We start from the raw sequence: 14606 nt of genomic DNA, 5'->3' as shown, positions 1-14606 counted from the left end.
ACCTGTGCTGCTCCAAAGTACCAGCATGTGGGCAGGCTTGCTGGGACCTGTAGTCTTACTGTAAAAGAAAATATTACTGTTTAAACAATTGGTAGGTATATGTTAGTTGGGCGCCCACTATAGTAAGTGCATTCATACCCCCACTATCCATGTCAGCATGGAGTTGATATTATATAGTGTGGCGAGCACAGCGAGCCCCGCGAGGGTACGCGGAAAACTAAGCAAATAGCTTAGTGGGCGCCCAACATACATATAAGCACCAAACAATCTATCAACCCTGCACCCAGAGGGGAGGGGGCTCCACTAGCCACCATTTATTTAAAAGTTTTTTTTTTTTGGGGGGGGGGGAGGGGGGGGGTCCACTAGCCACTAGTGATTTAAAAGTTGTTGTTGTTTTTTTTGGGGGGGGCGCTTTTGGTTCAAAATCTAATTGTGTCACGAAAATGTTTTTTTAAGAAGAGAGGGGTATTTTTAGATTCTCAAATATATATTATGCTTTCCTGCGCACCACTGCCTGTAAACTAAATTTAGTATAGGCGAAATCTCACTAATAAAGTTTTAAAAGAATTTTTCAAGATATACAAAGATAATTTGTGCGTCAATAAAAATGCAAATGACCTCAGTGCTGTCAGACAAGAACGCTAACCATTACACCATCCGTGCTGGGGTGTCTATCGTTTGGTCTACACAACAATAACTGGGTCGACAAGCATTAAGTCGACATCACTAGGTCGACATGGGTCTAGGTCGACACAAGCATTAGGTCGACAGCCAAAAGGTCGACATGGGGTTTTTAACTGTTTTTTTTTACCCAAATGTTGACACCGTTTGAAGTGCACCGCATCCCCTCGCATTGCTTGCTTCACTCATTAATCACTGATACATTTTAAAAGATACACAGATGGAGCTAATTAGCTCACGTGTGATTCTGTGAGGAGACCTGGAAAACATGCACTGTTGGTAGCTCTCGAGGACTAGGGTTGGCTACCCCAGACCTAGACCCATGGCGACCTAGTTTTTGGTGGCCGTATCCCCTGTGCTGCCCTACTAGTTGAAAGAAAATGTATATATCTTATGGGCTTGGATTGTACATACAGATCAAAAAAATATACATATATTTTTGAGCATAACATTCTAATGCCTGACTTGAAACAGTATCTTAAGCATTTACAGAAGTAGAAATCAACCCAGTTACAATGTCGGGTTAATAAAAAGTCAAATCATAATTTTATACAAAGGTGCATACACACGGTACGATTTATGTTCCGTATGATATTGTATACTATTTCCCAGGAAAGTCCCAGTGGTCAAAAGCATAAGATTTGTGCTTAAAATTATGTACAATGTGCATAAGATATCATATACGATCTGACATCACAGCTATACTACACTATACTATCTTATGCTTTCTAGACAGAATTGAGTTGCATGCTCACCCGAGCAGCTCCCTGCTAGACGACCGGCGGGAGCGCGCATCGTACATCAGATAGTGCGTACACACGGTAAGATATAGTGCACTTTCTAGCATATTATTCAAAACTAGCTAGATAGTGCGCTAGATTGTGCACTATATCTTACCGTGTGTACGCACCTTTAGTGTATGGATAATCATCTTAGAATGATGGATACTCCTCCCAGAAATTAGACGCATAGTGGGCAACCAATACTCACTGTGGTTATGAATCGATACATGGGTTGCCGCCTCTCTGTGTATTTCACTGTGATGGGGCTGAGATCATACCGAAACCAGATGGCGGGGATAATTCGTCCTGTGTGGCTGTATGCTACATATTCCTAGATGATTTATAGAAATTCAGTTTAATAAGGATTGAAAGCAATTATACAGAAATATACACAGTTTAGCGGTCCAGAGCACAGATGCCTTTACAGAGCACCTATCCAGGCGCCATGACCTTATATAGGTAAATGCTAAATCATTCTGCATATAGAAAGCATCAGAACATTAGAACTGTATAGGGTCCACTGTACGTGATGATGTAAATAACTGAGACCTTCTATGGTTATCTCCGGATTACATTTCACTTGGATTATGTAACTATTTTGGAATTCTTTAATTTCTTCAAGAAGTCTGCCTTTCAGTCTCTTGCCTGCTGGCAACAACATTCTTCTGTGCCGCTCAATAAACTTACATCATGCATTCTGATCACACTCTCAGTTTTGCCAACCATACTGCCAGTCGTCATTCTGAAGTCAGACCTACCTTGTTAGCTACGGTGTACTGGTAAGAAAACTTCTGTTTGCCAATCGAGTCTTCATATACGGTTGGCACAATCTTTAAGATGTAATCATGGGAAGCCAGGGCTGTGTAAGTAATACAAGCCAGTATAAATCAATAAAATGCCTTTACATTCGTCTGTGTGATTAAAAGTAGGAGTATAGTCATGATCACATGATTTACATTAATGAACATGGTCTACATCGGGACAAACAATTAGAGTCATTGAAAGTAAACAAATGCAGACAGTGAACGTACAAGGACTTTGTCATTATAAACAGTAAACCATACGGATGCGGGACCATTTGTCTACAACAAGAAGATAGACAGCCATTAGGTCAACACCATTAGTTTGACAACTCAATAGGTCGACATGTCCATTAGGTCGACAGTGTCTAGGTTGAGTCAAAAGGTCGACATTGTTTTTTTCACTGTTTTTTGCCCCAAATGTCGACACAGTCGACATGGACACAGTTTGAAGTGAACCGCAGCCCCTCGCATCGCTCGCAATGCTTCGGGCACGGTGCCTCGCTGCGCTCGGCACACTATTGTAATCTAACTCCACACCGTAGTGGATGGTAGGGCATGAAATACCGCCTGTCGGCACATGTTGGCTCAAAAAAACGTAAAAAAAATCCATGTAGACCTTTTGACTGTCGACCTAATGGCTGTCTATCTTCTTGTTGTAGACATAGTCCGGATACCAACCATACATATAGTGGCGGTTGTCCAGTGTATGAATATTGCTCTCAAGTGAACACAAACTAAAATCACAGCAACCAGACATTTGCAGTCATTGGCTGACCAGCGCAAAAATAACACAGGCGAACTGTGGATAGGTTAGTATTGTTCTTATCCACAATTAGATCTGAACCATCAGATCATCACAGAGTTGAGTTATGCTGATGTTCACAAATCAAAAGAAGATATTTTTATAGGAAACATGAAATCCATGGAACACTGGAATATTGTAATCGTTTTTAAGTTGTAATAGAAAAGTTTTCAATTCCTTGAAAATGTGAGTAGTAGCCCCTTGGGGAAAGAGCTATTGATGCATTTTACAGTTATGTGGCCAGCAGACAAATTGGACAAACTTCCCATAGCTAGTATCCAAACACGTTCATCCCAGAACTTTCTGCTCTTTTAAGCCTTTGACCAAAAAGAAAAAAAAAAGAAAAATAAAAAAGCTTGACATGTCCACTTGTTAATATGTACCAGCACTGGTTACTATAAAATGTGGCTGGCAGTCAAAATACCAACGCCAGCAGGAAAGGATTGGGCGTGGCCTTGGCGGTGCAGGAGTGAGTACGGTGCAGGTGACGGAGCTTCCTGGCCGACATCTTGTGATATACCAGTGGCCACGCGCAGAAGCTCCGGGAAGCCCAAGTGAGATGCTGCCGAAGCCGTAAAGCGGTGCCAGACTGTTAGCGATGGCTGCTTCACTGGAGGAGAGCTGGGCGCACAGAGGTGCACACTGCCCTACGAGGTGCCCAGCCAAAGATGCTGCTGGGACACTGCTGACACCATAGAGTGCTGTGCGGACAGCAGAGGTGTGCAGAATCTTAATAGCCGCTGCCCTGCAGAGGATAGTCGGCTGAGTTGTGGCACTGATTACAGTCCTGGAGAAACGCTCTGGTGTCCCCTGTGAGTGGCCCCCTTGCGGGACCTGGAGAGCAGAGCCTGGGACTCTGTGGCTGAAGGGGCAGTGTCCTGGAAGCAGGAACAAGTTGGGCAGGATGCCCAGAAAATATCTGGAGGAGTTAATACCAGGGTGGATGAAAGGAGCTATACTGTTGAACCACTGTATAACTACCTGGAAAGAGGGTAAGGATAAAAAAGTCCCTGAATTAATCAGAGCAGTCAAGTGGTATTGTGGCCGTGAAAGAATGTTTATGATAAATTCAACACTGTCGCAGTGCAAATTTATCTCCACTCTCACCTTGGGGGGAGTAGCCTAAAGGAGCCCATACACGCTCCGTTTTCGCAGGCTCCGTTTTGTACTATGCGATGCGCGCTCCCGCGCATCACATAGTACGGTACAAAAAGTATGTGCTGCACATACTTTTTGTACTAGGTAAACATCGTATCGGATCGCACACAAGGGATGCGATCCGATACGATGTGTGCTGTTTCAGCACAGAACGGATCCGTTAAACGGACCGTGTATGGGGGGCTTTACTCTTGCCCCGGCAATTAAGAAACCCCAAATATTTGATAACGGCATTTATAAATAAATACTGACATGGGTAAAACAGGAAATGCAACTGCAGCGGCACGGTTGAAAAAGTATGCCCAGTCGCAGGCAGGTAATAGTACACAGACTCCATCTACTACACCCCAAACGACACCTGCTAAGGGCAGTTATCCCCATGCCACTCTTGAAATCACATTGCAATGAGTTTTGGAAGCCATAAACTGCAGCAAGCTACGTTGAACAGAAAAAAATTACAGATATACAGACTGATATTAGTTCTGAGACAAGATATTAAAGATGTCAAAAAGCTAATTAATTAGGCAGAGAACCAGGTCTCAAAATTGGAAGATAGCAATAGCTGGGCAGCAGCAGTCCTGTGGGATAATATCAGAGAGCGCGGGTTTTTTGACTTCCCACAATACCTAAAAGGCCCATCTATCATAGATGGTAGCTGGCAGGCAGAGTGGTGACAAGTAACAGATGAGGGAGACCTCACTGCGAGAACTCATCATCTCTAGCCTGCTATAGGTATATAAAGTCGGTGAATTGTCACCTCTGAGGTACCAACACCTTTTCTGATCTTTCTCCAATCTCTTTTTCTTCCTTTATCGGATTTATCTTATTTTTCTGACTCTCCACTTCTCCTTCTTCTTCTTCTTCCTCTTCTTTTTCTTTTTCTACTCAGTCTCCTCTTTTCTCTCTCCTGATAATCATATCTTAGGGGGAGAGGAGACAGTGCTACCTTTGCCTACAATAGCTATATTTTCGCTTTTTTCTACTAACTGTGTGATTGACTTTTTATTGTACTATTTTGACGCACTCATCTGCACTATTGATAAAAGTATATTTTCCCTAGACCATACAGATGTATGCTGAATTACAAGGGATAGGAATTCAACACAGCAGTATTGTATCGTATTGATACCCATGCAAATGTGCTATAGTATAACTAACATAGGTTATCTGTAATTATACAATGTATGGTCACTATAGACATGTATAGGACGTAATAACTTCTGTGTCTAGATAGATATAGTATACCGCTACCCTACACCTTAAAAAAACTTTTATATTGGTGTAGTGCTTGTTTCTAGTGATTATTACATTGTTTCATTTTTTGATTCCTATCCTAACTACTGATACTGGAGCCGATAAATTTGGAAGAGCATCCTTCTTTCCTTTTGGGGACTGTGACCCCCGTGGGAACCTTAGCACCTCCCACTTTAGGGACCACCTTTCCTACGAGGAACGTACCGCTATTGGCCCCACTCACCAGAGGGTGTTTTCCAATACGAGCTCAGCTATCATTCTATGTTATTTGTATCTGTTTTGGTTGTGTCATTGTTTTGTCTATGTCTAGTGCTTAGTTTTAACTAATAACTAATAAAGAATCTTTTTTTAAATTTTGTCATATACAAACGCAAGTAATGTACCACTAAAAATCTTTCCACTAACATTTTTTTGGGGTTCCCCTGAGTCTTCCTGATGTCTAACTTATAACACTTTCTTTGACTGTTAAAAAATTTTTTTCGTAAAAGAGTGCCCCGACAAAGAGAGAGTCTTTCCCTTCCTTCTCAACATACCTCTTATACTCTCTAGGGAGCACCTCCACAACCTTTATTATTTGAAAGGACGCTAGAATTACTAGCACAAAATACTTTTTTTGTACTGTGGACACCTGATATCTTCTATTAAAATCTATTCTACCTCCAACCTGTGCACTGGTCAAATCCCATGCATCCCCTCCCCCTAAAAAGTAAGATAGCAATAGCGCCTTAGCTGCGAAAGTTAATACCCTATCAGACCAAGTGCGTGATATAAAATACAAATGATCCGATTACGAGATTACGAAGGAACAACATGAGACTCGTTGGGCAACCAGAGCATGAGGGCAGACGCTTAAAAATTCTTGGAGAAATGGATTAAGGAAAATTTTGGAATCAAATCTTTTTGCTATTGAAAGAGCTCAGATAGACCACTGCCTCCGGGAGCTCCTCCACGGACGTTGATTATAAAACTTTTAAACTTTCAGAACTTTCAGAATCGGGACACAATACTCCGATTAGCCCGATTAAAAGGTCCAATGGAGCAAAGATTTCAGTCTTCCCATACTTTGCTATAAAAATCCAAAAAGACAGAGCAAAATTCATAGAGGTGAAAAAGAAGACTACGGAAAGAATTACTCAAATACTCAATAGTACAGTAGATCCTGCAAAGCTGAGAAATTGCTGAGGGTGAAACTGTCTTCTTCCAAACAGAAGTGTATATCAGAATACACTATGTACTAATAAGGGATGAAGCTAATAGATCATACACGATCACCAAGATTGAACTCTATGGACGCAAATCTTTATTCAGCCTTAACTACTATCTAACGAGTTTGGGAACCGCTGTACTAGATTATCATCATCTATCAGCTTTCACTGTGCTAAGGGGAGGAGTAAATATATAGTAGTCAAAAGGTGCCAATACATGGGGCAGACATACTAAGCCTTAGAGAGTGAAAATGTGGATGGAGATAAAAGGCCCTATTTACCAACAATACAAAACCGCTTTAGTACTAGCCACATGGGTTTGTCCTCCTTTCACTATTCAACAAACCGTGGTAAACTAAGTTCACAGCTGTTTGTCCCTGTATCATCTCTACAAGGCATGAGAAGTACGGTCCACATTGTTGGCACCTCATTGCTGTAAAGCTCTTGCCATCTCTATAGGGTACAGTCCCCATTTCTGCCTTTCCAGATTCCTGCATTGGCGAGTCTCCACTGGGTGAAGAAGTTATGCTCATGCGCATGCTGAATGCCACATGCATGGCTTAGTAGCCAGACGCTGGGAATTTTAGGATGCCAGCAGCAGAGCAGAGGATTTTGATGTGGGGGGAGTCAGAGCTGGACCTCGCCAGAGAGGTAATTAATGCCAAATACCATCTGCATATCAGTTAGTATTGAAGCGATACTAAACAGAAATATGCGACTGGTATTGCATTTTGCACAAAAATGGGACCCAAAGTTCCAGCCAATCAGCTCTGTCATTTTCCAGAAGTTTGGGAATCACAAGCCTACATATTTTTAACAAGATTTTCTTTCACTGGAACTTGAAAAAAAAAAATACAGAAAATTCTAAAGCCTTCATGATTTACCATATATACTCGAGTATAAGCCTACTTTTTCAGAACATTTTTAATGCTGAAAAAGGTACTTGTGTAGTTTGGCGGCGCCCATCGCATCGCATACCATAAGGCATGCGATGGTATGCGATATCGCGCAATATTGTAGCATACCATAAGGCATGCGATGCGACGCGATATTGCGCGATATTGTACAATGCCATACAATTTTTAAATTGTATGACATTGTAAATGGCATACAATGCGATTAAACATTGTATAAGCACCCTAATGGGTGCTTACAATGTTAAATGCACCCCCACGCCACCCCCCCACTATAAACGTGAACCCGAAGCGTGGCAAGCGCAGCTAGCCCGCGAGGGGCGGCGGTACGCGTCCTCTGACCTTTTCATACCCCCACTATCCACGTCGGCGTGGAGTTGAGAATAGAAAGTGTGGCGAGCGCAGCGAGCCCGAAGCGTGGCGAGCCCCGCGACGGGACGCGGATCCCTTCACAGGTATCTGCGTCCCCTCGCGGGCTTCACCGGTATCTGCGTCGCCTCGCTGCGCTCGCCACACTTTCTATTCTCAACTCCACGCCGACGTGGATAGTGGGGGTATGAAAAGGTCGGAGGACGCGTACCGCTGCGCTCGCCACGCTTCGGGTTCACGTTTATAGTGGGGGGTGGCGTGGGAGTGCATTTAACATTGTAAGCACCCTTTAGGGTGCTTATACAATCTTTCACCTTCTTTCTTGCAATGCGATTAAAACATTGCGGGATGGAGATCGGGGGCCCCGCCAAAATACACAAGTACCCTGAAAAAGCCCCCCTCGGCTTATACTCGAGTGAGTGTCCCACTTGAGTCAATAAGTTTTCCCTGTTTTTTTGTTGTAAAATTAGGTGCCTGGGTTTATATTCGGGTCGACTTATACTCGAGTATATACGGTACTTCACTAACATATTTAGCCTGATGTTTCTCTTCCATGTGAAGTGATCCCATTATTCAAGTTAAACTACTAATTTTAATTTGTGAATTTTGTCGTAAACTGTACATACGATTGGAAGAAAGTCGGTCGGCTCCTGCCAGAGCATTGAAGGCACCATGAATGTTTGTAATCTAGAAGAAATCACAAATGAGAGGATCTTCTGTTAAAAACAAGGCAACATACTGAGGTACATTCAATGCCTTTAGGTGAGTTATGACGGCGAGTAGTGCAGATAGCTCGCGGGTCAGTATTCAACTGACCCCTCTTAATTCGCTGTTTCCACCTCGCTGGTTCTTTTTAGCGAGGTGCAAGTGGCGAGTGCGCCCATCAAAACGGCGAGGCTCACTGCTATATGCAGTGGGCCTGCTGCATTTTCGGCGAACCTCATAGTTCTGGGTAATTTTCACTGTCCTCTGACAGCGAGGATTTCCCTGGAACATTGCATACAGCGTGCACCGGCACAGGGGTTGGACGGCAAGGATGGCTTTTCCTCACCAAAAAAAAGCCATTCTCGCCATACAAACTCCCCTCGCTGTCACTCGCAGGGACCACTGAATATCACCCAAAGAAGCATAGTCCTCAAATTCCACTTACATTATTAATTAAGAAATAGAATATCAGTGGGTGAAAGTATATAAACATATAAAAACAGAAGAGGTGATCAGAATCAATTAATTTTTACAAGTATAGAATACAACCAGGGCTGGGCAACACCGGCCCTCCAGATGTTGATGAACTACACATCCCAGCATGCCTTGCATCAGTTTCAGCATGGCCACATAGCAAAACTAATGCAAAGAAACCTGGGATGTGTAGTTCATTAACATCTGGAGGGCCGGTGTTGCCCAGCCCTGGAATACACTGTATGCAGCAATAACACCACTGTGTCTAAACACTGCCCTTTATATGTAAAGTCAAAAGCCCCATACATATTCGGCAATCTCCACCGACAACGATATCGGTGGTGGGGACCTGGAATTGTACTGGCATCGGCAATACACCCTTGTTGATGCCGACGGGGAAGGAAGTGATGACGAGATCCCCTGCTGTACATGCAGGAGTCATTAACAATGCACAGGAGCAAGCATCGTTAATGATATTGCGTGCACACACTAGATGAGATGGTAAAAGATATCACACAGAAGGGCCCTTCTGAGTGATATATTTTGCCATCTCATCTAGTGTGTATGGTGTTTTAACGCTCCCTTCATGTTGCTATGTAATATGCAGATTTTAATTATGTAGATCTGTAAAGTAGTGTTCATGTATGTAACTACTCTGGACTTTTGTACTTTGTAATGTTGCTATGTTCCTGTAGAACCCTTGGAACACTTTAGAAAGAAGAGGATGATGAAATTAGATTCAATAGTCCTTGAGTTTGCTTGGTAAGAGTGGGAATAAATGCCAAGAATCCTCTTATAAAGCAAACCTACCTCACATCTTCCACTATGTAGGTGCAGTGCAAAAAATGTGCAACTTTTAACTAGTGGAAGGTTAGAATTATCCCTCCTAAAAATATTTTAGATCAATTAGATCACTCTTATAATGGATACTAGCTGTAAAGCTTGGCATTGGCTAGCTCGTATTTGTTTATTTCCATCTCTCTCTCTCCCCAAGACTTTACCATGACCACCTTCTCTCCCCTTCACTCTCTACTGTGTATTACCAACACTGGTGGGAGGAGTCAGCGTTGATGACATCTATTTTTTATCAGCTTTTTATTGTAATATATAGATGATGGGAGATTTACCATCCAGGACAGAACTCATTTTCCCTAGCAGAGCTTGCAAAATGACAGAATCGGATTGGTTGGTACTTTACCGCTCTCTCCAGGATTTTATACATCTACCCTTTAATTCTGTGGTCGGCATATTATAATTCTACTAGTTATCAGCCTATCAAAAATGATGGAACAACATGATTGTAATGTGCACGTATCAAGGCTCATTATGGGGGAAATGTGGTACTGGCCCAGTTATGAGCATTAATACCACTTCTCCCCATGAATGAAGGAGAAAAGGGTGGCTATGTGCCCTTGCTACCTTCAATATAGCATGACAAAATATGGAGGCCAATGTATGAATGGTCAAGTAGCACTGACCATTCTGACAATTGCAGTTATTGATAATGACAGCTGCAGGTGTCGTTGCCCATTCACCACAGCAGGGACAGCTTTTGCTACTCAAACACACAATGAAATGCGAAGAAGGGTGTTTGGAGGATCCAGAGTTCTTTTTGGGAGAGTGCAGCTGATGGAAAAAGACCTAGGGCTAGTTTCTATTTAGCCTTATAATTATATAGTTAAGGGAAATCTGACCAAGCCAGTCCCCAGTGCCGGCTCCCAATCTATCGGAGCTACGCTGGTTGTCAGCAGGACTCATCAACACCTCCGACACCACTGTGTCTGCTCCCGGCACCATCTCCCCTCACATCGGAGACACGCCGGTGGAAGCGGGCTTATAAGTGGTTGCCTTCACTGCACTTTCAAGTAATGTAAGCTGGTAATATTATCATCATAACCACAAACTGAGTTTATCCTTGTATTAATAGAAGGAACATTACGTTATATATTGCCGCTAATGTGAATTAAAGAAAAGCAAAGCAGAGTTATATTTAAAAGGATATATCCTCCACAATACTTAAGCATATTTCCGGAATCGACAGCTCGACAGCCGTGCCCCTTTCCCATTCTCGCTTTGCTAGACTTCCGCTCGGCGGTCGGGATTCAATGTCCCGGCGAGCGGCGAGAAAGGGGCGTGGCCGCGAGTTAAGGGCGGAAATAGATGAGCTCCGGCCGAGAGCTCGCCTATTTCTGGCTTTTCTCGGCAGAATGAGCCCGACAGCTTGTGAGGTCGGGCTCGTTCTGCCAAGAACCCCTGTTCAATGCTGTCGGGAAAGACAGCATTGAATAGGGCCCTGCAGCCATCTCCCCCCGTCGGGAGATGGCTGCGGGAGCACGACATTCATTGAATACCCCCTAACTATCTAATTGTTTCATGAACTGGTTCTTTGAATATAGATATATTCTGTGTGTATGTCTTTAACTGATTAATTATATACTTTTTATTTAATAAACTCTTAATTAGATCAACACAGTGCACTCTCTTATTGTTTAAATATTTTTTTCTTGGTAGATTGTTATCTTTTGGGAGCAGCACTATAAAAGCGGTGGTCTTTTTAATAATATTTTTTTTATTATTACTAAGATCTGTTGCGCCTGATTATACGCTTAGTATAATTTACCTTTGTTTTTACACTATAATATAGGGTGACAATTTCCTATACACCATGCCCAATTGGGAGACTGCCAATTGTTTTACAATAAGCCAGTACTGCTGCCTGCGAGTGTTCCAAGGTGGGTATAACAGTTGGCCAATTCACATGACACAATAAACAACCACTAAGTGAGATCATACACTGAGCTCATCCTCGTCCACAAGAACAAAGCACAGTCAGATCAGACTCCTTCCTATTGATGTAAGAAAATTAAAAGTGGATCATCTCACTTGAAGTAAAAATGCATCTTTAATTACTAGGCTTCACCACATCCCTAACAGCAGTTGCCAACATTGTTCTGTTGACGCAATTGCTTCCAGGTGATTATCACAATAAACTATTCTCTGAATTAAAAGCATTAAAAAAAATGGAGACTCTCAGCGAAGCAGATAGAGATTTTGCATGGTTCAAAGAAATGGAAAGCATGCAAGCCGCATACTGTGTGTTCATTTACTATTAATTATAAGACTATTAGCAATAAGCTGTTAACCCAAATCTGGTGCAATGTTGGGGGAGATTCGCTAATACGTTTGTAAACAGCTGTAAATAGGATGAGGTTTTCAGCTCCAAACTCAGGGACTTACAATCCTGCGGATTTGTAGGATGAAAACTAAAATCACTTCCGATGAGTTGCGGTTTGCAAACCGCATGTTGTCCATGCCAAACCACATGGCAAAACAACCAGCTTTATATCTTTTTTTACAAGGCCAGTGCTATACAGTGCGCTTCTCTGGCAATGCTGCATATGGCTACCAGCGTATTAAAAATAATGATACTCCATTCCTTAAGCACTAAATTATAGCACTTAAATTATTAAATAGTGGCCACAGTACCTTAGGAAATAAACAGTGCCCAAAACCCAATGAAATAATAAAAGCAACACCCAATATCCAGTAAAAAAAAAACACAGTACCCCAAGTAAAATTAAATTAACAGGACACCCAGTGGCCAATCAAATACTTAAATTTAAAAAAAGATTTTGCTTTGAGCGAGCTTACTAGTGTGTGGGGTTTTTTTTTTGTTTTTTTTTAATACTACTTCCTATAAAAACTTGGTGAGTGCCGAAAATCGAATAGAAATCAAATTTACATTGAATGCTTTTAGCAGCAGTCGATGCATATTCGATCCCAATGCGTGTTCACGTTTAGTGAAAATCGAAAAGACTAGGCAAGACTATATAGTAGAAATCAAAATCTATTTTCACATCTAACCGTGTGTATGCACCATTAGACGTGCGAGAACAAAAAGCAAAAAGTGTGTTAGGTCTCATTTTAGCATAAGGGAGAGACCTTTTAGCACATAAACTAAAATCTACTGCTTGTAGATTTTTAAGAATGCGACCAGTTCCTAAAAAGGCAGTTCCCCTATATAGCCAGGTAGACCCGTGATGAGGACATTGCTTGTCTGAATAGATGAAACCAGTTACAGCCATATAAAAAAAAAAAAAGTCTTCATTTGTTACGTTTGGCTGAATTGGCAATTTACGTCTAGACTACTAATTCACTCAAGCCTAAAAACACCTATGTATTATGAAGCATTAAACAGTGGAAGAGCTATCGGATCACCCACCTGTAAAGAATCGCCAAAGCTTAACTTGTGAATGAAGTGACTCATGTCAGGGTTCTGTGGCTGAGCCGTGGCACTGTGCGTGGACACATGGAAATTTCCAGGCACCTAATTAACAAACAGTTACACAACACAATCAAATTGAAATAAAAACAATTTGAATTATTCAAACACTTTCAACAGTCTATATAGTGAAGGGTTATGATATTAAAGGGTCGGCAATGTGTAGGTCGACACAAGCAAAAGGGTGACACATGAAGAGGTTTTAATGTATTTTTTGATGTCTACTTGTAGATTTCCGCAAATGTAACCCAAATCAGAGGCAAAAAGAAAACAAAAACTCATGTCAGGCATGTTGACTTTTTGCTTCTGTTGTCCATTTGTCTGTGTCGACCTTGTCAATGTGGACCATATGGTGTCGACCTAGACACTGTCGACCGAATGCCATAATGAAGGACCAGTCCATTAGGTCTTGATTTCATACATGGCTGTAAAATAAAATACCAGTTCCCCTGTATAAAGGAGAATGGATGAACATATATAAATATTTCAAACCCTCCCCCTTAACACCCCCACCACCATAATTCATGTCAGAACAAAGTGTGGGTGTTTTTTTTTGGTTTTTTTGGTGGTCCCATTTGAAATAATTAATCAGCTTTAAGATCACGTGCACTCTATGCAACTTGTGCAGGATTCGCAATGTGCATCTCAGAACATACTGGACACCTGTAGGAATGTAGATGGTACAAATTGAGTATCCCGTATCCGAATATCCGTTATCCAAATTATTCCGAAAACCATACATTCCAGAAAGTGAAAAAAATATATATATTTTTTTTGCTAAAAACTCACTGGGGACATTTGTACCAGCACTACTGAGGACATGATATGTAACTGGCTCTATATATGTACAAGAAAATTATTGCTTGGCCTTCAAAGTCAATATCGGAGATAGTACACAAATTTTGTTTCAGGTTTTGAAACCTTGTTTTATGAACAAATAAAATATATTTGTGTGTATTTCATGAGTTTGATGTGTTTATACAGCATAAATGCAAGATACTTCAAAATACATCATTAAAATATTAAAATATTCCAAAATACAGAATAATCCGTTATCCAAATTTCTCTTGGTCCCGAGCATTTTGGATACGGGATACTCAACCTGTAATGTATTCATAATGAATGGATATCTATGCCTGGGACTAGGGTAGAAAGGACTGTTCTCAGTAAGAGCAAC

General features: G+C 41.7%; 1 protein-coding gene across 1 annotated transcript in view; it reads right to left on the bottom strand.

The window, feature by feature from the left end:
* The window catches only part of ERGIC1 (endoplasmic reticulum-golgi intermediate compartment 1), a 121979-nt gene that overhangs the window by 40834 nt on the left and 66539 nt on the right, over positions 1–14606 (bottom strand). The window contains exons 6-9 of the mRNA XM_083181990.1: positions 13370–13474; positions 8595–8655; positions 2222–2322; positions 1672–1794 (exon numbers count right to left, since the gene is read on the bottom strand). Of these exons, the coding sequence (XP_083038116.1) occupies positions 1672–1794; positions 2222–2322; positions 8595–8655; positions 13370–13474 (390 nt within the window). The remainder of the gene's footprint in view (positions 1–1671; positions 1795–2221; positions 2323–8594; positions 8656–13369; positions 13475–14606) is intronic.

The sequence above is a fragment of the Crinia signifera genome, chromosome 4, assembly GCF_055691185.1.
Source record: "Crinia signifera chromosome 4, ASM5569118v1, whole genome shotgun sequence".
NCBI classification, from domain to species: Eukaryota; Metazoa; Chordata; class Amphibia; order Anura; family Myobatrachidae; genus Crinia; species Crinia signifera.
This window is presented reverse-complemented; position numbering and strand designations above follow the sequence as displayed.